The sequence below is a fragment of the Lineus longissimus genome, chromosome 5 (genome assembly GCF_910592395.1).
Source record: "Lineus longissimus chromosome 5, tnLinLong1.2, whole genome shotgun sequence".
Lineage (NCBI taxonomy): Eukaryota > Metazoa > Nemertea > Pilidiophora > Heteronemertea > Lineidae > Lineus > Lineus longissimus.
In genome coordinates, this window is record NC_088312.1 from 6,622,113 (window position 1) to 6,648,987 (window position 26,875).

Below are 26,875 nucleotides of genomic sequence, written 5' to 3' on the forward strand. Positions count from 1 at the left end.
CGTGGATCAAACCCACAACCTATGGAGTTATACAAGAGCGCGAAATTCAAATCAATTTAAAACTAGGTCAACACAGATTTTTTCTCAGTAACATCAACTGGTAGTAACAAACAATACTATTCCAATTTTATATCAAAACCTACCTTCATGCAGACTTCCTCAACATTATTTCAAGCCTCTTTTGGAATAAAGCGACAAAAGATTTGTTTGTAATTTACGCCTTTAGCCCCCTGGTGAGAAGAATTTAAGTTGAACCATGCTAAATTTTCTGTCAGGGGCATTTCCTTGGCGGCCAGATTTTAAGTGCCAAGGTATTACGGTTTCACAATGTGCACCCATGTTGATGGATGGAGGGACCGACGCCATTCTGAATAGTTATTTTACCTGCTCTGCACAGTACATGCCGACTGATTTCTAACTCAAAGCAAAGTTTTAGAGTGTTTTGTACCCAGGGTTTTCTGGAAAAAGCAGATTTTGATTTCTAACTCGAACCCAGTTTTTGTACTCTGTGAGGGAGCTTGTGCCACCGAATATAAAGTACTTTGACACGATCCACTCCATCATGTCTAGAAATCACACTATCGGTTTTTCATTACAATCTACTACAATTAGTCAAGCTTGAATTCCTTGGATGAATCTGGGTCGACAACTTCTTATTGATTACCTCAGCAAATAACAAACTACCGCAAATTGGAATCATATTTCTCGCCTTTAGATACTGCGGGACAAGTAAGCAAATAGTGGAGTAGCGTCTTCCTTCAAATCAAAGAATATCAGTTGTCTGGTGCCGTCAATAGCATTTTGTACGACACACGCAATCAGTTTGAATTTAATTTCTTCCACAGAAATTGAGCACACTGTGCTACATATTATTGTAAACTGCCAAATTTTTGCGGGCGGATCATTTTCGTGGATTTCGCAAATAATCTCGATATGTGAAAATAAAAATAGTGGAAATGGAAAGGAATGACGTTAAGTCTAACAAAATGAAAATCGCGAAAAAAATATTTTCAGACATTTTTACGAATTGTGAATATAAATTGGCGGAAAAGTTTTTATTACTTTGATCTGAACACTAATCCTGTGCCCACAGAACAGGATGGGTGGGACACTCAACCAATAGATATTTGGATGCTGTGGTTCCGGTGGAGCACCATTCAAAATGTGACAACTCCATAAATAATCACAGACATACCTTCTCTGAAAAAAACCCACAACATTGATGATCGCCTCCAAAATCTAGCAAACGTTAGATTTCCATAAAGACAGATGCCAGGGCATCGCCTCGGATATTAAGTCATGTTTATGGATAAGAAAATCGATACACCACGTAATTTGATGAGGAGCCTCCACCAAAAATGTGCCGGAGGATAGTGCAACTAAAAGGAGAGATACGACGGCATGATGGGGAGGGAAATGCCCCGAGGTGGGAGTTAATGTATACAAGGAATACGCAGATCGCGGGGCTGACGGAGGCAATATTAGTGTTCTCATGACTGACGACATACGAGTATCACAACCAAAGTGACAACATCTTTTGGGATCCAATGACCGTTTGATGACTGCTTCAAAGTCTCCAATTTCAGGTCAGGATATGTTTGATATCTGCAATATAACATTTTCTGTTCATAACTTCACATCTGAAAAGTAATTTTTAAAAAAATCTATGTCGATGTAGTTATGCTTATTGAAGTCTGATACATTTGAATTATAGCAAAAAAATAACAGCATGAGTTGTTAAAAAAAAGTAATCTGATATAAAGTATTTTAGTTTCATACTTACAGCCACCATATAAGTAAAGTTGTTAGTAACTGGGCCAATTTAGCAATTAACGGTAGCAGGTCTGTTATGTCAAATAATATTAATATACAATGTGAAAATGTGCTTAACAATAAAAAGAACCGTTTATAACACTTGCACCTTTTTACATACCGTTTTCTCCGAATTCTCTTTTTTGTTATTAGAAGAATTATTTAAATGGTTCTATGCATTTTACCATGACAACCTAGCTGACACAACACTGCTACAAGAAACCGTCTCGTGGCCATCAAAAGAAAGTGCAGACCACTGCACCAGTAGAGCCCCCTGGTCGGCTACACTACAAGTAACCATCTTCATTTTATAGGACTTACGATTAAGGCAAACACGGTAAAAAAGTATCAACCAGTCAGCTAAGTGTCTATAGATACGGAGTACAATATGTGCCCTGTCACAGCAAAAGGAGGGGCATGTCGCCGAGAAGATGAGCCTAAATGACACGAGGGGATAATGGCAGAAATTGATGTACTCAGATTTTACAAAAGGCAGACAACAGTGAAATGAACAACCAGTCCATCTGAACCTGCCAAGCTCAGACGATATGCGCCTTGTTTTGCTGTGACACATCACATTATGTATGTCAGGGCAATAGGCTAGCTTGTCTATCTTATTCTAAACAGCAGCAAGAACTCAATATGATAATTATTGCAAAGTTGTGTAAGCAATTCGTGTTAGTGCAAGCCAAATAATGAGTAATCTTGATGCAGAAACAAATATTTGCCAATTATAAATGCACTTGCAAACAGTCTAATTTGAATAACCGATGACAGAGTCAATACTTCACTACATTAGTGTCGATTCCCTCTTGCTGATTCAGATTGACTTTTAGTTGGGAAGACGCTTTATTAGGATGCAAAGTAAACAAAACCATCTTTCAGGTGACACTTTTAGATTCATGCTAGTTATCCTGAAGACAATAAAAGACATTGAATTCAATTGAAAACAACATAAAGGGGGAGTGTTGGAACTGTACTATTGTACTTTATTTTTAGCCGAAATAAAGCTGGCCCAGCAGTAACAGTTTCACTTCAACTAACTAGAGGAGGAGTGCTCAGGAGTTGTTGCTAGAACCATACTGATTTACTCTATTCTCATCCAGAATAGAGCCAGCCCAGCAGTAACTCTTGCCTCTCCTCAACTCTTGACATGAATGAAACTAGAAAAGGAGGGCTCAGGAGGTATTGCTGGAACATGTGCAACCATACTGATGTACTTCATTTTGAACTGCACATTAGTACCAGCCTGACAGTAATTCTTGCCCTCTTAAAACTCTGACAAGAACGAAACTTGACTTTGAAGTGTTCCAGACTTCAATTACTGGGTTTAGTTGCGTACTTAATGACTCAAAACAGTACCAAAGAAAAAGAATCTACCTCCTACATGATGAAACCATATCTCACCTCCTTGTTTGTACGTCTGCCACTTTTTCTCTGGTTGCTTGATCTCCAGCAGAAGGTCAAACGAATACGTCGATTTGACTCCGCCAAGAATTACACCGATTGAATTGTCCTCCTCGTCATCGAATGATTTCTCGAGTGTGTTATGGAATTCATCATATTTCACAAGCCGGCAGCAATCAAGAGGGACAATGCCCTCCATACCCAATTGCTGGTAAATAGAGAAGTTCTTCATGAATTGTTAGCAGAATGGGCAAGAATATTGAGCTGGCAAATAATGTTACTGTCTCCATGAAACATATTTAGAGTATGTTTTCACAAAATATGAGACCTTTGCCACACCCAAGTTCAAAGGGAGATTAAAGGCACTAGGTGGGCCACCTAAAACGATAGGGTCTCTAAAACCTCCCAGAACATTCACACCATTCACGCTTGCACAAGGGGTATTTTGAACATGGAATCAAACTTGACCCAGTTTCCGAAATGTTAGTCACCTGGACACAACCAACTGGACACCCAAGCTCTTGCCTGATCTCTTTCAACACTAAATAGCAAGAAATGATGGAATTACATAAGCCTGTTTGTACAAGATTTGAACCCAATGTTGCCTCATGTACCTTAGCTAGCTCGGGTCCTGAAGACTTGATACTAGTAGTTACTTTATGATTTCAACTTTTTGTTTTTTACCTTATAGGCTTGTTCGGTAGCTTCAGGTAACATCATGTCTTTGTTCACCTCAAACTTTGTGTCAATTCGTTTCTTCCACTCGGGATGTTCACAGAACAACTTGATCTGGAAAGAAAAAAAGTTATCAGGTAAGATTGGTACCCCGGGCAATGCTGGAAAGATTCAAGTGGCCACCGCGATAATACTCTCATCATCCACATCTCAGAGTTATCGGCTACTACTGACAGTATAATTCCCAACTGTCAGGGTGAAATAAAATATAATCATCATGACAGTTTAGGAGCCTTCTCTCCAAAACATACAGAATGTGATGTGACCATCTTACTTTGCACGTTGATCGATCTATTTCTCTCTGTTTTCTCTCATTTTCTTCTCTTTCTTTCAGTTTGCGTAACTCGACCTTGATATGATCTGGAAACTCATCTGCTTGCATAAAATCTGAAACCAAAGAAAACGGACCAATAAACATGATACTCTTTAAATGAATGAATTCACCTCTGTATACGGAAAATTCAAAATATTGTTCTAATGCGATTTTGGTGGGGTCTGTAGCCCGGGCCTGAAAATGGCAACAGCCTTAACATTTCGAATGTCAACACCAAGATCATTCTTAAGTCTTGGTGCTTAGACAAAGAAACTCCTGCCACCGTACGCCTATGGGTTCCTGGGATCCACAGGAGACATTGTCCTCGGGCCTCAGGGATGCCAGGGTCGTTGGATGGGAGGAGTTTGGAATATGAAGCAGGGGCAGGTCCGTTTAGAAAACCTCTTCAGCATAACCTCAAACATCAACACGGTTGCAATTATGGTACATGCAATGATCACCCGATTCCAGTTATCAAGAAGGTTAAACTGGCTAATGATGGCAAAAAATTGGGAATTCTAAAAATCATTTAGACGAGAAGAATCCAACTCACCTGCATTTATCTCTTTGTCTATCAACCTGTACATCAACATGTAGGCATTTGTGGAGCTGTGGATTGCAAGCAGCAAAAATGGGAAGGAAAAAATTATTATTAGACATTGTGAGAATAAGACAAACAATTGCGATGAGACATTGTGAGATTTCATAAAGAGAGAAAGAAAGACAATGATGATGAGACATTTTTAGATTTGACAAAGAAAGACAATTATAACAATACATTGCGACATTTGACAAAGAGAGAAGGAAAGACAATTAAGACAAAGTGATATTTGACAAAGAGATTAGACATTGTGATATTTGACAAAGGAAGAAAAACAACTATAATAATACATTGTGACATTTGACAAAGAGAGAGAAAGATGACAATTAATTTAAGACATTGTGAAATATGACGAAGAGAGAGAGGAAGACAATTATGATTAGACATTGTGAAATTTGACAAAGAGAGGAAGAAGGATAATTATCATTAGACATAGTGAGATTTGACGAAGAGAGGAAAAAGACAATTATGATGAGACATTGTGACATTTCATGAAAAGAGGATGAAAGAAAATTATGATCAGACATTGTGAAATTTGACGAAGAGGAAGAAAGACAATTATGATGAGACACTGTGAAATTTGACGAAGAGAGGAAGAAAGACAATTATGATGAGACACTGTGAGGCTTGACGAAGGGGAAGAAAGACAATTATGATGAGACATTGTGACAGGATTTTTAAGAAACTAAAATATCTGGCTCTTCAGAGTCCTTTGAAAGAGACTTAAAAGCGGGATTCTCTGTACCTGAGAGCCTATGTCAGGGCAGGCTAAGATCCCACACTGGGGGTAAATGTTTAACCTGATGTGGACTCATTCCTATGGCAAAGGTCCAAAAATGGACCATGAAGCCTAAAATGACTGTTGATTGATTGATTACCTCATGTAGGTTGAGGAATAATATCCTCGATTACCAGAGCTGCATCCACCATACGTCTTTTGGATATCATCAAAAGTAATTGCTGTCACATGCTGATCATTGAAGCTGTACCACTGACCATCCTTGAATGACCTAAACGAAAAACAACAGGTATAGGATTGACAGTTGTGATGCGTTATTTGCTAAACATGCTGTTATCATGCACTTTCCTAAGCCGGTATGACAGGAATTTAAAGTGCTATAAAAAACAAAACAATTTAAATTGCTGCCAACGGCGATTACAGTCCCTGCTATCTGTGACTAACTGATGATTAAAGCCCTATGTGCCTCCTTGTTTTTTTGGTTCTTAGTTGGAAGACAGCAACTTCTTCTTTCCTCTCAAACTATTGATATAGTTGGTCATACAAGTAAATTAGTAGCTGTTAGTCCTCTGATTTTTCTCTTCTCTTGTCTTGACATTTGGCCAAAGTTTCCTAACGCTAAAAATCCTACAAAGGATACAATACATATGATGTATACTAAGTGCTCATGATGGACCAAAAAGAAAAGCAGCCTTACTTGATGTATGCATAGTAGTGTCCACCAGCAGCACTTCCCGAATGGATCATGATTGAGAACAGCTCATACACATATGGACCGCTGGTCTTGAGGTCCTTGGCATTCCTGTTATTGGCTGCTGCTTCACTACTGTCACAGATGCTGGACGTCTCACTGCTGGCTGTCGAGGTGGTGCCTGATGCACTCACTTCGAGGTCTATGCCTTCGTCAATTGCTGAAACACAGGATAATCCAGGTGACTTTGGTTTGGGCACAATACACATTCGTGTTGCTTCCCAGTAAACTATAACTAAGATGAGCCTAATTCCCCATTGATACTGAACAAGATATTGTAAACTATACACTCAATGCAATTTGAGAGACAAGGCATAATGGTACAAGCCTGCTGGATCCGTTGTATTGAGAGGATTTTTTATCAAAGGAGTGGAAAATATGAACAAGAAGACTTGTAATCTGATGGATTTCAACGCTGAGGACAGTTCACTCATCCTACCTTCTTCAGTATGTTCGTCCTCCCTCATCCTGAGGACATCGCTCACTTGGTCCTCCTCATCGTCCTCTTCTGTCTTACACTCCAGACCATGGATAAGGTTGTTTAGGTTCAATACCTGAGGGAACGTCAACCTAAAAAAGATCAATATTGAGGCGTTGTACAAGTGCAGTGGAACCTCCATTCAATAAACATCTACATCACGATACATTTAGCATTAAGGACACCACCCTGTTTAGGACAACATTTGTCAATGTCTATTTACATCATGTGACATAAAAGATGCTTTTTTACGCCACACCATCCCTATTGCGGTGGGGTCCATCGCTTTCGCAAGTGCCTGACTGTGGGCGATTGATGACGTCTTACTTGGATGGTACATCTTTTAAGTCATTTTTGCCAAAATAGCAGCATCTTCTTTTGTGCCAAGTCATTGAGAAACCGCAATTTAGATTAGTGTTTCTCATTTCAATTAACACTGAAAAAAGTATATTGTCAAGATTGTATTTGAGAAGAAAAATTGTAGCCACAGCAACTTACTTGTCATTCAGTTTGATTCGATGCATGGTCGTGTAATCAAAGTCAAATCTCTTCAGTTGCAGTGTCAGTAGGTACGGGAAACTCACAAACTTCAGACCCTTGAAGAGAAAGGACATCCATCGTAGAGTGAGAATTTCAAATTTCAAAGGCTCTGGGCATAATGGTCAATATGATGACCAGGTCCCAGTATTAACCAGATCCAGAACCAGAAAATACAGTCTTGTCATTAGCACAACTCACCTTATGTGCATCACACTTTTTGTCACATTTCTCACAGAAATACTGGTTGCTTCCTTCCAACGTCTCCGGTTGTATGAAAGCATTCAGGGCATCGGCCACACTTTCATGGGCCTTTTCTGATCCAAAGGGTCTAATCACAAGAGGGATGTCCAGATACACATCAGTTTTGGCACTCTCATATCCACACTGAAAGAAAATGGACAGATGTGACAAAATAAAACATTGTAGAAACAAAACACACTAGCAACTAATTCTGTTCAAACTGATGAGGGCTGCTGGCAGATGTCACTGTTCTTTGAATTTTCACCTACATGTCCAAGAAACTCTTCAAAAGCATTTGTAGCTTGAGCTGCGCTGCAAGATAGACTAAGATAAACTATTGCAGAGCTCTGTGGAAGAACACAGGAGGAAGAAATAGGAGAGTAAAAGTGACCAAGCTCTGAACAATTGGTCCCGCAATGCTCACCTCTAAACATTTGACATAATCCTTCATCTTTCCTTGATACAATTTATTAATGAGGTCTGCCTGGTCTGTGTTCTTCCATTTGGTCTCCAACGCGTCAAACATCACCCTGCAGAGCTCCTGCACATCATGTTGCTGCCAAGCTAGAAAAGGAAAGGATACTTCAGAGAAGGTGGTTCCCAGAGGAGCCAGGTCAGGCCAGATGGCAGGGACAAAACAGAATTTTGGTTAGCTAACAAAATGACAGTTCTAGCATGGCACTGAGTATGTTAGCTTATAATGTTCTAACATGACCCAGAGTTTTGGATCAGCCTACAAAGTTAACATTCCAGCATGACACAGAGTTTTTGGTTAGCTTACAAAGTTGTCACAATCTACTTCTAAAAACAAACCACACGAAGACATCCATGATGAAAGGTCTGAACACTGTCATAGTTACCTTCACTACTATCCCAGCCAAAGCTCTTTGTCAGCCCAGTCGTCTCTACAGCTTTGCCTTTGCTCATCTACAAGAAAAAGAAACAATATTACTACAAATTGGTCCACTTCAAATTTATGTCATTGTCCCAGTTTCTTCAACAGCAGTAGTTGAAAGTCATGTAACTACCCATTTCGGTGGGGTCAATTGTTTGTACCAAGTTGCACACATGATAACTACACTGGCATTGTGTATAAATGAAACTGTATTTCTTTTTTCCTGACCACTGATTAAATATGAACAGTACTGCTCAAACATCGATTCTCTTTGAGCCAATATCAAGGTTGTCAAGGTTATGGTACATAGAACACAACTTACTTGTAACTGTAAGAACAACGCCTGTAGTTGATAAGGAATACTTTTGGACGCATCATCCTCGTGGCCATCAAACTCCCATCTGTACAGGGCATTACGAAATTCAGGCGTCATGTAGACTGTCTGCAGTAAGCTATTCAGGTAACATGTCATGGCTTGATTTATAAGACCCACATAGCCTGGGGAGAAAAGGAAGAATTCGAATCAAATATCGCACATTGCTAGCTAAAACTCACTGCCACAACATTTCATCATGCAATCTATTGAGCGGCTGGACCACTTGTTGTTTCCAAAGATTTTTTAGATTTTTTAGGTTGTGACATTGTCCTCGGCAGACCTGGAGGAGACATCACCAAGATCAACTGCTACCGGTATATCACACAGAAGACTGTGACTCTTACTGTGATACAGGCATATGAAAGTTTTTTAACATTCTTTTTTATATTATTTTGAGCTTTGGGTTCCACATGGTTGTGTCCTTGATTTCGCCACTGTGGAAAACTAACTGCTGGTTTGACTTAGAAGAACCTATGATGGATCCAGGGGCTATGCACCAAAAATCACATACCTGTATCTGACTTGATCAATGAACAACTGTACGAAGAGTCTGAGTAATAGTAAGACGATGTCTGTGGTGCATACGTGTAGTTATATTCTTTTCCAACAACGCTTGATACACCCCATCCACTGGCATCTTGACCAGTATCACCCGAAGCTCCATCTGCTGGCTGGAAAAATAAAGAAGTTGTATGAGTCTCTGTCTTTACTTCTTGTTCCCTAACAAAAAGCCGAAATGTTTTTTGCATCTATAAGTGCAATCACTTCTTTATTATGCATACCAATCATAGTCTGAGCTGCTTAGTTTGCCTGACATAGAAAATGAGAAGCCTCAATCTCATGATCACGCTGGTGGAAAGAGAAAGGATTCATCTCTGGTAACAAATTTCTTTAAACTCACATCCAATTTTTTGGGTGCTGTTCCATCTTTCTCACCAATGCTGAAGTTGTTCCTTTTCCCATTGTAACATATATCCCTAAGGGGGCGCTCGCCTAAGCTTGCCATGGATACCTGAACAGAAGATGGAAAAGAATTGATTGTGAATGAATCAATTCATTCCATAATCTTATTTTTGATTTGATGGTTGCTATCAATTCGAAAGAGTATCAGAATTCCAAGACTAAGAGATCCTTCATACCATTCCAGGAAATATCTTCTCAGTTGATAGAATAGTAGAATTTTAATCAAATTGCCATGTTGGGAAGTGTTGCATATTGCTCTCATTTAACTCACTTTTAATGAATCTGCACATCCTGTCACTGCATTTTGATCCATTCAAAAATTTATTCTGACCACTTCCACTCGAGAAAAGGCCCGAGGTAAGGGACATTCTTGAATAGATTAACACGACGTGATGTGACACTAAACATTCATGAGGCAAGATTGATAGCGATCTGAATAATTTCTCATTGTCCTGGAGCAAACTGAAGGCCTAGCACTTAGCAGTCCCAAGGTTTTTAGGAGTAAGACATACGAGGATGAGGGAACCAAGGTCAAAGGGAAAGCCACTTCTCTTACCTCCCCCACTCCGCCTCCAGCAGCACAATCATAGGTCAACACAAAGGTATCTAGTTCATACCGAAACACCTTAGCAACCTCCTCAACCAATCCAATAGCAGTAGTCGATTCTGGTAGATTCAAAGTTTTTCTACCAAGTTCTGTGCTGGTCAAATCTCTGATGATACACAACACTTTGGCTTCATCAGCAGCACAAACCTGCTGAATAAGATTGAGAAAGGAAACTGTATGAATCAATATGAAATTCAATTTGCTTTTGAGAATACGTGCTGTTTTCACATTTGTTTAGATAAGACAATTTTGGATGGCAATTCATTATATCCTAAAATCCTCCTTCTCTGATGAGATGATGATGATAATGAAAGAGAAAGTGTCTAGTAATCATGCATCGCTATGGCGAGAGATTAGCAAAGAAGTTCAGTTGTCAGCCAGGGCAGACTGCTTCTTCTCAGAATTTGCACAATCAGGCATTGAAAATGAAACAAATGCTGTAACCTGTAGGCCTATAGGCCCTTGTCATGACATGATAATGATGTGCAATGATGTTGAATGTACAGTGTACATTATATACAGGATTGGGGAGCATGAATTTTAGGACCAATGTTTGACTGGTGCTTAAGATACTTTCTCATCAAGTACCTCGGTCGGCACAATCATGGTATCCTCTCCTACTGCCATTCTTTCACTTTAGCTTCTTATTATGTAACTGGTAGTTTCGAATTATTTACTACGCAAGATTTTGTGGAAAGGGGAAGCTTGAAAACAGCTCCAAAAAAAAGCGCAATCAGGTTGCGACTTTTTAACATCGACATCCCCGGTTTTCCCGATAGTGGCGCCACTGTCTGTAGCCCTCTATGTACAGCGTAGCAATATGCAATGAGACTTGTCTCATGTGAATGGTCTAATTCCTCCAGTATGAATATGTTTCTCTGCAATGAGACAAGTCTTTCGATACTGCCTCATGTGTATGGTCCAGTATATTTTGATACTGTATGCTTCAAATTAGAGGAACAAGCACAAAACAATACAAGCAAAGATTTTCAGGATTTGTATGATTTATTGCAACAGTGAACACACCAGAAATATACTACATTACTAATACATATATTTCATCATCAGGAATGGCATCAGGCATGTCACAACAAAGAACAGCTGGAAATCTGAGAACAGTGTTATTTGAAGCATCATTTTACAGAAATATCTATTGATATAATGGCAAGTTCTCCTAAGCGGTTTCATGATGACGCCCCGATGACGACACAGATTTATCGGATTCTGATTGGCTGAAAACGTGTGTACAAATGTACGCTGTACTGCCCGAAATTTTCTGCTTTTACACTTTCCCCCGACTCCCCTGAAGTATCGGCGATCTGTGACCTGATCATCCTGATAATGTTGATGTGTGATGTGACTGGGCACTGCCACCTCGTCATTCTGAAGAGTGGCACTCATCATTCTCGCTTTCACACCTCATGGGCCGAGGGGTCAGTCATCTCTGAAATCATGAGACAGATCAAGTTAAATTCAGGAACACATGTAAAGATCAAGATTTCCTTCCAATAAATTTTCAGCAAGACTTACCTTTCACTTGAACAACCGCAACGTGAATTAAGACTATAGAGACCTGGGCCACTTAAGTTTTCCTGGGAATATGGTCCATCAGAATAGCACCATACTAATGCTGTCTTTATCATACCTTTAAAGGCACTATGGCAAACTTCCATCTCCAATCACATCAAAGTATGTTGGATCAAACACCCACACAGGGTCTCCTAATTATCATGATCATATACATTATCAAATAGTAACATATCGCCTTCTTTTCGGCGAAACCGAGACTGAATTATTCACATTGTGTTCAACTGCGTTCATTTCGCAGTCAATTCATTAGTTACCAATGTATGCCTTAGAGGGGGCAGAATGGCACTGTTTAGACAAGAAGCCTCTCCAACAGCCCCAGGAATATTGGATAGAACGGCACTGTACTGGGTCCCAGTAATAAATATTGCCATAAAGACATATGATATTGTTCTGGGACTTATGTAAGATTAGTTCTCTCCGCCAAACCCAAGACTGAAGGATTAAAATCTTGTGTTTATAGGCTAACAAATGCAAACACTTCCAAGTGAACCCCCTACAAGAGAAGAGTGGCTCTTCTTCTCTCCGACTTTGACACCCTGCTACGAACATATCAATAGATCAGCCAGCGGTCCTTGGTGTCGCCGCGTGGGTTACGTCCAGTGAAATTGTTTGCAAAGGTCAGGGAACCACGATCTGACATCCATAACCAGCGTATCCCCTTTTCATGCCAGTTACAGTCGGGTGCTACACCACAGTCGGGATAGTGGCCGCCAAATGAATGGTTGTTGAATTTAAAATCATGAAATCATGAGACAGATCAGGCTAAAGGTCAAACTCAGGTACATCAAGATCAAGATTTCCTTACAATAAATTTTCAGCAAGACTTACCTTTCACTTGGACAACCACAACGTGAATTAAGACTATAGAGACCTGGACCACTTAAGTTTTCCTGGCAATATGGTCCATCAGAACAGCACCAGGTAGCATACTAATGCTGTCTTTATCATACCTTTAAAGGCACTATGGCAAACTTCCATCCCCAATCACATCAAGGTATGTTGAATCAAACACCCACACAGGGTCTCCTAATTATCATGATCATATACATTATCAAATACATGTAGTAAAATATCGCCTTCTTTTCGGCGAAACCGAGACTGAATTATTCACATTGTGTTCAACTGCGTTCATTTCGCAGTCAATTCATTAATTGCCAATGTATGCCTTAGAGGGGGCAGAATGGCACTGTTTAGACAAGAAGCCTCTCCAACAGCCCCAGGAATATTGGATAGAACGGCACTGTACTGGGTCCCAGTAATAAATATTGCCATAAAGACATATGATATTGTTCTGGGACTTATGTAAGATTAGTTCTCTCCGCCAAACCCAAGACTGAAGGATTAAAATCTTGTGTTTATAGGCTAACAAATGCAAACACTTCCAAGTGAACCCCCTACAAGAGAAGAGTGGCTCTTCTTCTCTCCGACTTTGACACCCTGCTACGAACATATCAATAGATCAGCCAGCGGTCCTTGGTGTCGCCGCGTGGGTTACGTCCAGTGAAATTGTTTGCAAAGGTCAGGGAACCACGATCTGACATCCATAACCAGCGTATCCCCTTTTCATGCCAGTTACAGTCGGGTGCTACACCACAGTCGGGATAGTGGCCGCCAAATGAATTGTTGTTGAATTTAAAACTGTTAACTGTTTACGTCAATTTACATATAATTAGACAAACCGTCATGAATTCAGTGGAGATTTCCACATCACAGGACAGAAGAGCAGTGATGGGATCTCGAAGATTTAACATGATCACTTCCATCTTCACCATCATGACTTGGACGTGCGCCTTTAGTTTCCTTGAGCAAATGGTATTTGATTAGGGATGGCAATTAAAATTGCCGTTGAACATGTACAAGAAGTGCAGTGATGTACATAATTCAACATGTCTGACTTGAAATTTCCAACTGCGCAGTTCATTCCCGCCTTGATTGTATGACTATTTCTACAATAAAAACCCTTTGAAACCAACCCATACCTTTATCAGGAATAGATACTGTGCCTTACCTTCTGCTGCAGCCGTTTTGATTTGTTTCGGAAAATTTGAAGGCATTTTTACGTTTGAAATCGGAGAAAGTGTTCCCGCGATGTTCTCCCAATCTCACACACCAACCGACTGGCGTTCAAATCAACCGCGACCGATCATGACCAAAGACAATACATTTGCCGTCACAGCATTCGGGCACCCCCTTGAACCAGGCCGGCTCGTAGTTATCTGCTCAAGCGAGACCTTTGTTCTGTCAATGATCATTATGACAGGCATTTTCAAAATGTGGGATTTGCTTTAGCATACATACTTGTACATGTACATATGCTGAGCTGTGGAAATGCATTAGGCAGGTTCCGTAAGCCAAAAGACGATGTAAAGGCATTTTACGACGATTTTTAAAAAAATCATTTCCCCAATTCCTTCTACAACCAAGTATAAAATATGGTTCAGTGTCGTGTAAATCACTGTGAGATAGAGGACTTGATGACTCGACAGACATTCGTACTTTGTCGTCGTCGTTCGTAGGGCGCTCAGTTTCGAAACCTGCAATCATTCGAAACAGAATACAATTGCCAACTTTGATGGCATGATTTCAAACTTGATTCGGTCGGGTCACTTAATTGGTTGTCCATTAAACACTCCTGTCTCCCGGGTAAGACGAACTAAAAATGAGTGATCCAATTTTGCCAGGCTTATTAGAAAAGCTTTAGCTGTCATTGGATTGCCCCACCTGGAAAAATTGGCATGTGGGTATGTGGGTATGTGGTATGTGGTATGGGGTTTTAGATACTGCCTTAACCAGCAACAGGTTGTGACTGTCCCCATATGTCTCACTATGGTCCTGCGCTCACATACATATTGACTCTGGGGGCCAACAGTTAATTCAGTTATATTCTATTCTCAATTATCACAACAGTAAATTAGTGTAGCCATGATCATACTCCAGGTGAACACCAGCCTATGGTCTTTTAACTGTCCTCAACTCAGCCAAGCCGTATCGGACCAGGCTGTCCGTCTCCGTCTTGGAAACGAGATAAGAAAGAAGAGACAGCTACTCCAGACCAGATGGTCTCATCGGCTCTGGCAAAAACGGTCAGCGAGATAAGACACCCAAACCAAGATGTGAATCCTCACTGGCAGGTCCAAGTTCATTGACGTGAGACCCCTACAACAAAATCGATTCGGTATCGACTTGGCCGCTCATCTCCCTCACGGTTTTGGGCAAGGCGATAGCCCGATTCGATCTGGTTGCCCATCACATCACTGTCGTGTTGGCGACTGGTAGTGTTGACAGAAGACAGCCTGGTCCGACACGGTCTGGTTAAGACTGTCTCATCTTTCAGAGTGCAGGCAGGACGATGAACATCCAGGCCCGATTTGGTATTGTGATTACAGTGCTACCTATATTTCATTGTGTTGGAAAAATTATGAGCTCCATGTTAGGTTAGGTTTGGTTGGAACTGTCTCATCCTTTTAATCGTGATGATAATTCGGTGGGGCAAGCCGATTCGTTCTGGTTGTGACAGTCTTATCCATCTCACTGTCAAAAGAATTGGTGTTGGATGTCCGACCGTCTTGAAACACGGTGAGTAAAGAGAGACAGTATCGTCGGACTTAACATTTTAGATCGATGTTGATAGGCAGGTTTCGCCAGCACTACGGACGACAAACTACGAATTACGACTGTCGACTCATCAAGTTTCGTTTCCGTCATGTGGTCTCAGCTTTCCCGAGTGTTGGCCTGAGAGGAGACCAATACTTCGTCCCCAAAAGGGACGAATTGGCACGTAGATGTTCAAAAATGCTTAGACAGTAGCGCCTCTTTCGGGAAAACGTGGAAAGTGGGTGTTCAAATATCGCATATGCGCTTACAAATGGCCTCGCCACAAACAGACGCCCCCTATTATCACCCTTTTCAGTTCCAACCACGGTGGCATCATGAGGTTTGTTGGAAATGATCACAATAAATCCGCCTTTATCTCATTTTGTCAGTTAATTTTTCGGGCAATCGATCTTTTTCTGTGTATTTCAAGATTTTTATTCCACAACCCGATGTACATTTTTGTTATTAAATGTTTCCTTTCTATTGAATTTTATGGAATAAATTGGCTGTGAATCTCTCCTCTGGTATTGTGTTCCTCCATAATGCTCAGTGCATACATGTACAAGATGTACGTGTGTAAAAGCTACATCTAGCCTTTCTCCATAGATCATGCATATAAACTTGGAGGGATATTCTCTCTGCCTAACACAGAATGTAAAACACTCACAGACTCGGACAAGTCGGTACCGTGTCATGTGGCGTAGGCCTATTTTAATTTAGCATGCGGCGGGGGGGGGGGGGGGGGGGGGAGGAAGGGCATGGCTCATCATGGCATACATCTGCCCAGCCCTCCCCCCTGAACTAGCTTCTCGGGGCCTACTACCCTGGTTATGCCTTGGAGTGTACTGTGAAAGGAAAAAAAGTGGCAGTGAATCGTTTGGTTAGCCCCACCCGTAACACAACAGTCCAAATTGATCGACATGTACAACAGTAAAACTCGTAAGTTTGTTCAAGTTGGGTGTTTGAGTGAGACGCTCCCATCACCTGTCTTGCTAAACCGGTACTAAATAGATTCGTTGTCTGCATTTCAGTAAGCTATCCAGGGAGACGTTGAACGAGGCGGTTTCCATCATCCTGAACCACAGCCTGGAGGTCAAGAAGAGGAAATTCACTGAGAGTGTTGAACTCCAGATCTCCCTCAAGAACTACGATCCCCAAAAGGACAAACGTTTCACAGGCACAGTCAAGTATGGCGTTCTTGCATATGGCTTTATGACCTGACCCTTGCTATTGGCAGTGATAAAATATTGTCATTCTGGAAAATAGATGTAAACTGAACACCTAATTAGAATTCTTTCACTTTTCAAAATTAGGATCGTAAACTTTTTCAATCAATACCTTAAGTTTACCAGTCTTGTCCTGCCAGTATGCAAGAAAAGCCAGGAAGTTTGGAAATATTCCAAACGGACCTGCACCCAGGGTCTTAAACAAATTGGGGAGGTCGCAGTGGTTCTTCCACTGTCACCGCAACTCCTTGGTTCAGAGTTATGACCTCCACCCAGGGTCTTGAAATAATTGGGGAGGCCTCTCCTGGCCGAAACGTGTAACTTGGCGATCTCATCGGACAAAGATGAGCAGGGTGACGGGAGGTAATTTTATGGTAAGACTAAATGTAAAAAAACTTGTAAAACAGAAAAAGAATTGGTTAAATTTAGTATGTTATATTTAGTGTATTTTTATTATGTTTAATGAGACCATCAAAAACAGCATTTCTCCAGAAACTGTCCAGCTTCTAAAAAGCAGTCCTAAATGAAATGCCATTGGGATCCTGAAAGATTACCTAACATTTTTTTCAGACACCAACAAAAACTCCAATTCTCTCTCATGTAGCTGAGGATTATTCGTATTTCATTGGTGTTCCAGGCTAAAAAACATCCCAAGGCCCAAGTTGAAAATCTGTGTTCTTGGTGACCAGCAGCATTGTGATGAAGCCAAGGCAAACTCCCTCCCCAGCATGGACGTTGAGGCACTGAAGAAATTAAACAAGAACAAGAAATTGGTCAAGAAGCTAGGTATTATTATTTTTATTGAGAAAATTGATTACTCTTCATTGTATTTTCAACTGAAGTATACTCTCTGACTTTGTTCATATGTTATTCGTACCTGCACTGACCCCTTGCCGCCAATTAACATCAAAATTATGGCTCTAGATATGTTGTAATTTCTCTTTGGCTTGCATATTGGTTCCTTTGCTTCTTTCAGCCAAGAAGTATGACGGTTTCCTCGCTTCGGACTCCTTGATCAAGCAGATCCCCAGGATTCTTGGCCCTGGTCTGAACAAGGCTGGCAAATTCCCCTCTGTGCTCTCTCACAATGAAGCTATGGTAGCAAAGGTTGAAGAATCCAAGGCCACTATCAAGTTCCAGATGAAGAAGGTGGGTGCAATCAGTAGGCTGGATTACTTATAATTGCTGGAGATCTTACCTTGGCCTACATTTTTTCCGAGTAAATCGTTGGAACTGCCGTAGAACCTCCAATAGCGGACACCTCTCTATTAAGGACAACGCATTTGGTCCCAAATTGGTCACTTATATTGAAGTTGATCGACCTCTGTAATCTGCCTGGCAGGTGTTCACCATATAGCTTGCTTTATCTCACAAATATGGACTTGAATCCTTTTTCAAGTAGTTGTTAATGACGTCATTTCCACATCTTAGAATGGTATGTTTGTCCTTGCAGGTGTTGTGTCTCTCGACTGCTGTCGGCCATGTCCAGATGACCCAAGAGGAACTCGTCGCCAATTGTATCCTCGCAATCAACTTCTTGGTGTCGCTCCTGAAGAAGAATTGGCAGAATGTGAAGGCTCTGTACGTCAAGAGTACCATGGGACCACCGCAGAGAATCTACTGAGTCGTATGCCAAATCATGTGTAAATAAATAAGAGTAATAAAATATTTATTACTGGGAACTTATGTCTTGTTAGATTTTTTCCATTGCAGTCTTCCTTTCAGGAGAGACTACATGTAGGCTGATCCACTGCATCCAGGGTGCATTGTCTAATAAGTGCGGTCTGTGCTAGCATTTACAGATGGGACCAATTATGGAAGATGATTGAATATGTGTACATTTATTTGTACTGATGACCTGCTCTTGAACCATGTTAACTGGACTGCTGTCATGAAATCTCCATGTTCCAGGTTGCCAACTGGAACACGATTCACACAATCTTGGGTCGGCCGTCCACATGTACCTTCATTGATTTCACCAGGTCTGGCTTGGGTGATTACCATCCCTATTTACCAGCAACTTTGCCACCAAACTGTGGTGTCCATCTCGATATACATTCAAGTCGGTTATGGACTTGTTCTTGTGCCATCTTCATATGCGAGTGGTGGAGGTGTCGAGACCCTGCCAGTGGATGGGAGTACAGCGGCATTTTGATAATTTTTCAAGAGGGAACTGGCTGTACGAATTTAGAAAAGGCCGTCCGGTATTTTGATAATTTTTCAAGAGGGAACTGGCTGTACGAATTTAGAAAAGGCAGTCAAGTAAAGACATAGTATTGCCTTGTTTAATCTTCCCAGACTGGTCATGGATGTCGAGTTGGTATCGAGTCCTTCAGTGATAATAGATATGGAAAAGAATATCCTCCCAGTCATTGGAAATTTAGCATGGTTGAATCCTGAGCTAGAATCTTGATGAGTGTCGAGTGAGAGGTATGTGCCTGAAGGTGGGGAGGTCCTGGCTTAAACTAGATTGCTGCATAAATACATGTACTTGGTACAGTGCAGCCAGATTCATTTACTGACTAAGCAAACCAAAGAAAACAGCAAAGCACATGTATAGTATATAACTCATTTATCTTCAAATTATGGTTAAATCAATTCATGATTAAATGTGTCATACAAAATATATTGATTGGTAGACAATAGAAATGGTTTAAAAGAGGATACAACGAAGGTTCCAAGTTGTGCAAATTAATACATACTACCCACAATAAGTGCAAAAGTTACACAGCAGAAACTAAATTGACCCTGCTCATAAGAAAATGGCATACGGTACTGCTATCTACAGTGTACCATCTGGCTATTTTCGAATCATGGAGATTGTCAAATCAAGAATTGATAAAGACTACCCAGCAGTCTTTATTAATCTTGTTACAATAATCAAGTATTAAATGACTATCTTTGAGTTGAGTGATTTGTCATTGCTTTACCGTAGAACACATACATGTAAAGAAAGAAAGAACCCCCTTTGGACCATACCACTGTCTCTATTCGGGAGGGTGTCCTGCTAAGAGAAGTCTCTGGTGAGGTATATCTTTGTTGAAAATGGATGCTTGGGGGGAAAATCTTTAACAAATAAATGGTTCACAAATTGACTTATTCACTAGATAACCTCTGTTCTAGCAACTGGAGAAACAGTGATCAAGTGACTGGATTCAACAAATGCAGAGTTCAAACCTGGGGAGAGGATGGCAAAAACATAGAAAAGCATTACAAAATAGCACTGCGAAACAAATAACAGGCAAAATAACAATCACAGGAATGGTTTTCTGGAAAAAGAAGTTGAGCATTCAGAATAGTTTGATTCATATAGACTGTCAAATAAAAGATATCAGAAACAGACATCGTTTCTGATGATTTTGTAAACCCGGTAAATTTCATGGCCAATCTATTTTACAGTTTTGTGTAATTGAAATCATTGCATACCAGTACCTTTAATTTAGGGTTTTGAAAACCCTGTTACTATAACTTAATGAGATTTTCTTAATTGCGGCCATTTATTATTGCGATTATTTGTAAATGCGAAAAATATGAAAATAGTGATGGAGCTACAGATTACCACTATATGCACAACCATGCTACATTAGCTACATTGTTGAAAGTCAGGAATTGATATACAACTTAACAATTGACGGTTGTAAATCTACATGTAAAGCATATGGAGAGTTCTTCATATGAGGCTATCCAAAAACTTCTTCAATTTCTTCTTCAAGGTTTCGATACACTGACAGAAGTTGCTCCATTCCCTTGCTATATATTACATCATTACTATTACAGTCTGTGGGTCTATTTTACGGTAGTGTACTAGATTTAAACTGCGGTGAACTATTAATGAAAAGATACCTGATAGCCAACTAATTAAAAAATACATATTTATAAAATGTATCAATATTCAAAGTATTGAAAAAATGAGTTGCACAAAGAGCAACAGTCTCAATATTGTAACAAACCAATACGTATTAACTGGTAAGTATCTTCTGAGAATGCACTGAAACTAAAAGGGCAATTGAAAATATCTTTTATAAGTAAATTACACAGCACCACATAGAAAATACTGTGTCAATGTGTGTAAGCCATTTCAGGCACACCTGTTCCACATGGGGCAGTTTCAGGTAAAATTGACCAATTGTACAGGTGCCCCTAAACTGGCTTATAAATGTCAACACAGTACTAGACCCGGCCAAACTATAAATCACTGATATCATCTCACCTCAAGAACATAGCAAAAAATACAGAATAATTGTACATTTGGGAGAGGTTACTTTGCTGAACTTCTCCCTTCACAGAGTCATGGACGGCAAACTTCAGGTGATGATGCCAAACTATAGTGACTTGTGTTTAGAACGTCACACAAGGTTAGCAACTTTCAAGGCCCCCTGACACTTTCACTCAAAAACCGAGGTGCTTGTCAGAGAACGAATTCAGGTGACAATATAAAGCTCCCCACTCTGGACAATACTTCAGGGAGGTGCTTTGAGAATGATGCAGTCTGTGCAACTATGGAAAGAGACTGTGCAGTAGTAACATTGAGTGACTGATTGCTGATAAACTTAAAGACCCACTTCTGAGAGATTTTAGGACGTTACAGTGTAAATCAGTTTGATATGAATTGCTGGTACAGCAGTCTCTACACAGCTTCTTGGTCTAGTCCTCTTTCTTTTCCCTATTCTTCTTTCCATATGCAGATCCTCGTTCTATTTGAGTGACCCCGACCATCATACGCACGATTAGGGATACTGGAAAGCAACATGATATCATTAAAGGCAGACACTTTTTGTGTTCATTATATATTCTAGTTGCTCGCAGAAACTGGGCCCATTTAGTGTTTGTATCAGCCTACACAATGGCATACATGTAAGCTTTTTTAAGCAAAACGTTCTAACTACTGTAATTTTTTAGGATTTAGAAACTTAAACAACCGGTATTCAATGGGATGACTGATCGAAGGAGATTTAGAGAAAAAACCTGTTTAAATAACTTACCAGTAAATAAAGCCACTATTACTCCTATCTGTAAGTACATCGATCCAAAAATGAACGCTTTGCCAACGTAATAAAATAGTGGCGTGCACAAGAGGATTGCCCAGAAACACCACACAAACAAATCGTATTTTCTCCGTGGAAGTTTTGAGACATGGCCGGAGAATTCACCTTTCTTTGTAAATTCATCATAAATGTCATCCTGAAAAAAATACCGGTAATTTTCAGAAATATCAGAAGTAAACTGACAGATTTAAACAACTATTTAAAGTTGGTTGAATTAGTAAGAAATTGACGGAATTTGCCAAATAAGGCTCTCTCTATTTGTAAGTCTTATCATTGGAATCACTTGGTCAAAGTCATATTTACTGGGCAAATGAATAACACTTCGTAGACAAAAGTATTACATCATTTCAAGTCAGTTCTAGTGGGTGGAGTGCAAACTGCTTCAACTCTTACACCGAGTTTGACTAAGAGTGGGAGTGGGAGTCAAATGCACAACCTTTCTATTATCCTGATCGCCACAGGTTTCAAAGAGGCGCTACAATGTGATCAGTAGAGGAAACAAGAAGTGACTCCGCTGGGAGTTAAACCAAACAACCTCTTGATCATAAGGCCGACGCAACCAAAGCTCTGAAAGCTAAGCCTACCATTTCTTTATATCTATGTATCAACCAGTTGGAAGCCCCCTCTTCATCATCAGGCACATCTGTCAGTGGTAGCCTCCTGAAAATATAGAATTATTGTCCAGTGACTGTTTTTATATCAGGTTTTGAGGGGTTCCCTGACGTAGGCACTAACTTAGCTCCATGACATGCATGACGAACATTCAACACAGAGCAAAAATGAGGGATATAAATCACAGCTGCCTGTAATCATAAATAGAAAATCTTTGGAAATTGAAAGACTATGGTGACCTCATGAAAATGAAATGAATGCACATACCTGACGACTAACTGAGAAACAGTCTTTTTGCCATTCAATATATTAGAGAGAGTGGGGGCAGCACCTTCATCCTTGAAGCCCAGGATACAATTGTAACACACAGGCACTGAAAGAAACAATCAAAACCAAACATCACGAAAATTTCACAGTTTACAGAATACTGATTAGGGAAAAGAGATGGCCTTGTGATTTTGACTGACGCAAAGTCCTTGTTGCAACAGTTGAACTTTTTTAAATATCGGTCAGGCCCTTACCTGTCAACATAGTGTCTACTTTATGAACATGATAAATGCAAGATTTCAGGTACTGAGTAGTGGGAATGCTGGCATAAAAAGCCGTGGGAAATAGTGGTGGCCATTTAATACTTACTAATTCCTTTTAATGCATACATAGAGAGGGTAAACCCTTTTGTCCTGGGTAGCAGATGATGCTTGAGTTCTGGGAGACCTTTCTTCCTGGCTACTTCATTGCTGACTAGTCGCTTCTTCTCGGTGAATCTAGTACCCTCAGCAAACAGCAAAATCTTTAATACAAACAATTAAAATTACTGCCAATGATGAACTTCAATTTGAATCAGAACGATGGGGCCATGATTTTTTTTTTTATCTCAGGCGAACCGCTGTATTATAATTTCAATCCTCTGATACTGTAATCTGGAAGACTGGTATCTTTATGTAAAAACAGGTTTGAGCAGAAGATGTGGTTCTGAATATCTGACACTGACAGCCGAACTAAGGGAAACAAGAATGAGCTGAAATCAGCAGTTGAGAACACATTGTTGTCCTAGGGCCTTTTATTTGTAAAACCCGATTTTGTAATAAGAATTCACCACATTGTTTCCTTACCCAAACTTTGAGATCTGGGGGATAATCAGTGAGCTCAGCCAACTGCTCCTTGATGATCTTCTTGTCTTTCTCAATGTTGCGCTTCAGAAACAACGCCTCCGTGAAATGCCAACTCCACCCGATCACGGGGACGTATCGTAGCGAATCTTTCACATAGACTTTGGTACTCTAGAAAATAGTGAGTTGAGAGCTGAGCATCCAATCTGGGTAGGTTGTTTGCATGAGATAATTCTAGGTGGATTAATTGCAATGATTCTGGTTATTTCACGTGCCTGAGATCTATTCCGAAAATCTTGGAGAAGGTGAAACAAAATGGCCACCTGTGTTGGCAGCCACCGAATGACGTCATCAAAAAATCTAGTTTCACAGGAGTCTAACACTTACCCCTAACAGACCACACCTTTCAGCAAGAACCCACCCTGCCAGCCAATCAATGTCATACTTATGATTCATCACAACTAATCCGTGTTCTTTGCCATAGTACTTTAGATCCTCTGGTGGGGCAACAACCTCCACTTCTGAACCAGACCACCATTCAGCAAGGAAGACCATTTCTAAAAGTGGACAAAAAGGCATTGTCGAGACAGAAAATGCACATATTTACACCAATGTTATAAAGTCTAAGGTGGGTAGCATGGGTGGTCTAGTGTGTTGGACGCATATAAACTTGGTTGGTTTCGATAGCAACGCCGACAGTGACACATTGTTACCTTAGGCAAGCCCCTCTTCTGTGATTGCCACACTTGTTCTCGAGATCAGACATAAGACGTAAGATTTCTTGTACTTGACTGTACCTATGCCAGTGTGAGTATATTCACCAAGTGGACAGCAGCTTCTGATGGACTCTTTCTCTCAGGTTTGAGATAGAGCCACTGGGCCAATAACCACACTTAGTACCCTGTCCTACTTACGACTCCAAATACTGTAGGCAAGATATTTGTTCACTCTTCTGTAGAGACTTCGTGAGAATGGCCAGATGATACAGGAACAGAACATGAAGAAGTTCACAATGAGGCCACTCGTGATGAAGATATAACCCAGCAGCATGTGCACTATCGCCAGCGTTTTTATGTAGCTCAACAACATCTTGGAAAGTCAGCCGTGGTACCATTTACAATTCTTTCAAATTTGCCAAATCTGAAAAGAGACACAAAAATACACTAATCAGCTGAACATCCAAGGAGATTCAGCTCTAATTTACCTGTTACTTAAATCAGCAATAAAAGATAAAAGGTCATTTTGCTCTCGGACGAGGAAGGCCTGCAGTTTATCAGTTTTGTGTGCTAAGATTGAGCTGGGAGACAATACCTAAACCCAGTATTCTCTGCAATATTGTTTTTATTAAGCTGGACTCTTGATACAGTTCACTGTCAGACCTCATTTCAGTTATGTGTGGTTAACGTCATGTTGATGTCACCACACTTGACCATTGCCATTGCACTGGCGACAGGTGGGTCAAGGACGTAAATTTGACATCTAAAATGTTGTTAGGCATGTAGGCATGTAGTGGAGAATCCTGAAAACCCTGGAAACTTCAGTAAACTGATTTAAAATCTAGCAATACGATGTTAAGGCAGGAAATTGTGGCCAACTGCTGGTAACAATAGTACATTAGTTATTGGACAAAAATGCAATAGCCTCCAAATTCACAATGATATGACTCATGAGCTATAGAAAGCTGTTGGCATTGTGGACAATGTTGGCACCATTCCAGATCAGACAAGGATTGTCATCAGACCCACATAAAATAACTGATTGTGATATTAACACAATGTTTACCTTGAACATTGAAGATAGTTAACCTTCGATGACACTGTGCAGCGCCAAAGGGCATGGACTTTGACAGAACCCTTTTGACATGACATTGAATTAGACCAGAGATAGTGATGTGGGGGGATGGGAAGTGGCGGGTCAACATTAGTCCTGGCAAGGGGGGGGGGGCACTCGACTAATCCAGCTGCTTACTGCCGGTACGTGGACATGGATATGCATACACCGTTCTTTCGGACTATGCAGTCTATGGCATACCACCTGCCCTTGGCCTTGGGCTCGAAATAGCGGCCCCAAATACTAAATAGGGCCGCCAGGTTGCACATTGCAAGACCAAGGGATGGCCAATAATACAGAATCACCAATGAATCACAGGCTTTAAATGAGTGCCATGCACAGTGGGCTACGCACAGCACAGACCAGGTGCCTACTGCTTTCCATTGCACACTGCTCACTGCACAGGGATGATGGGTTTTTGCCTGGGTGGGATGGAAAGTAAAGTTATCCATTGATTATCCATTCCTGGACATTAAAACACTCTCGGATATGCATACACGCTGCAAAAGAACAATTTCGGGTTTAAAAACGTTTTAACAGCTACTCAGTATCCATATCGAATTAAGCATGAACAGTTACCGTATTAATACATCAAGACAACGACAATAGACAAAAGGATGCGATATTTCACAAATCAAATGATACGTGGAATGGGCGTATGGCTCCACTACAAAATTCGACAATCGGCACCACAATCGTTGTTTTCGTTGCCACCCACATGACGTCGAAACACGCTTACCGGTGTGAAGGCAATGTGAGTCCCCGTTTTAATAGTCATTTCCTATTGTTCGCTGATTGTTTTGGGATAATTTAGGAAGAAATGTTTGTTGTTCCGAATTACTACAAAATAAGCATTGTAGCCATGATTATATCTTGATACGGAGACTCATTAAACAAGGTTACAGTGCCAACTCAGGCACCCCTAAAAGCACTACCCACTAGGCCTACCCATGCACTACCCACTACCCACCCACTCCGGACGCAGTTGATCGGCCTCATCCTTCCCATGATTCGCCAAAACCCCTTCTCTAGATATCATGAGACACGTGTCTGAACTTACAACCTGGATAACCGGTGTTACGTTTTTGCCGGTTCTTCCCCTTTTTTTAGTCTTTGAGGAAACAGAGAAATACGTGTCACTCAGTTTTTTAGCGTTCCAAAACAATGAGGGGACCACTCAGAAAAGGAAAGACTGGCAAAAACGTCACATCATACCATCACTGGCTTGCCCACTGAGTCTGCAAAACTGCTATCTCCCCTGCCGAGGGGAAAATTAGGCCTAGTTGTCAGCCGAGATGGGCGAGAGTGGCTGGTTCGGACCCCAGACCAATGTGCATAATGACTTCCTTCACTTCGCCACCATCTCTGGCGACGCTTTCCCAAAGCGATGCGCCTACATGTAGAACAGTATC

At 40.7% G+C, this 26,875-nt stretch overlaps 3 protein-coding genes and 1 long non-coding RNA gene across 8 annotated transcripts in view; 1 reads left to right on the top strand and 3 right to left on the bottom strand.

Moving 5' to 3' along the window:
• Positions 1–11,201, bottom strand: part of LOC135488316 (ubiquitin carboxyl-terminal hydrolase 47-like) — a 143,960-nt gene extending 132,759 nt beyond the window's left edge. Inside the window, exons 1-16 of the mRNA XM_064772874.1 lie at positions 11,046–11,201; positions 10,407–10,607; positions 9,789–9,899; positions 9,399–9,558; positions 8,834–9,009; positions 8,477–8,543; positions 8,041–8,180; positions 7,575–7,760; positions 7,335–7,432; positions 6,798–6,928; positions 6,305–6,518; positions 5,747–5,878; positions 4,821–4,876; positions 4,229–4,341; positions 3,904–4,008; positions 3,220–3,427 (exon numbers count right to left, since the gene is read on the bottom strand). Coding sequence (XP_064628944.1) covers positions 3,220–3,427; positions 3,904–4,008; positions 4,229–4,341; positions 4,821–4,876; positions 5,747–5,878; positions 6,305–6,518; positions 6,798–6,928; positions 7,335–7,432; positions 7,575–7,760; positions 8,041–8,180; positions 8,477–8,543; positions 8,834–9,009; positions 9,399–9,558; positions 9,789–9,899; positions 10,407–10,607; positions 11,046–11,084 — 2,137 coding nt within the window. The 5' untranslated portion in view covers positions 11,085–11,201. The remainder of the gene's footprint in view (positions 1–3,219; positions 3,428–3,903; positions 4,009–4,228; positions 4,342–4,820; positions 4,877–5,746; positions 5,879–6,304; positions 6,519–6,797; positions 6,929–7,334; positions 7,433–7,574; positions 7,761–8,040; positions 8,181–8,476; positions 8,544–8,833; positions 9,010–9,398; positions 9,559–9,788; positions 9,900–10,406; positions 10,608–11,045) is intronic.
• Positions 11,202–11,443: 242 nt separating this feature from the next.
• On the bottom strand, positions 11,444–14,173 carry LOC135488319 (uncharacterized). The gene is made up of 2 exons (XR_010446951.1): positions 14,056–14,173; positions 11,444–11,901 (listed from the first exon to the last, which is right to left on the bottom strand). It is a non-coding gene; the product is annotated as an uncharacterized LOC135488319 (long non-coding RNA).
• A 1,732-nt stretch (positions 14,174–15,905) lies between these two features.
• LOC135488318 (large ribosomal subunit protein uL1-like) lies at positions 15,906–18,549 on the top strand. Its single transcript, XM_064772878.1, has 5 exons — positions 15,906–15,981; positions 16,673–16,828; positions 17,505–17,653; positions 17,844–18,016; positions 18,321–18,549. The coding sequence occupies exons 1-5, from the start codon at positions 15,977–15,979 to the stop codon at positions 18,489–18,491; spliced, it is 654 nt and encodes a 217-aa protein (XP_064628948.1). The 5' UTR covers positions 15,906–15,976; the 3' UTR covers positions 18,492–18,549.
• An 893-nt stretch (positions 18,550–19,442) lies between these two features.
• Positions 19,443–26,163, bottom strand: LOC135488448 (1-acyl-sn-glycerol-3-phosphate acyltransferase gamma-like). 5 transcript variants are annotated; one of them, XM_064773060.1, is made up of 9 exons: positions 26,043–26,163; positions 24,548–24,773; positions 24,021–24,190; positions 23,637–23,804; positions 23,161–23,314; positions 22,792–22,897; positions 22,497–22,572; positions 21,850–22,048; positions 19,443–21,603 (listed from the first exon to the last, which is right to left on the bottom strand). In XM_064773060.1, the coding sequence occupies exons 2-9, from the start codon at positions 24,720–24,722 to the stop codon at positions 21,512–21,514; spliced, it is 1,140 nt and encodes a 379-aa protein (XP_064629130.1). In that variant the 5' UTR covers positions 24,723–24,773; positions 26,043–26,163; the 3' UTR covers positions 19,443–21,511. The 5 variants fall into 5 exon arrangements, with proteins under 5 accessions (XP_064629130.1, XP_064629132.1, XP_064629134.1 ...); XM_064773062.1 differs by lacking the exon at positions 26,043–26,163 and adding an exon at positions 25,416–26,002; XM_064773064.1 differs by lacking the exon at positions 26,043–26,163 and adding an exon at positions 25,201–25,237.
• Positions 26,164–26,875: the final 712 nt, after the last annotated feature.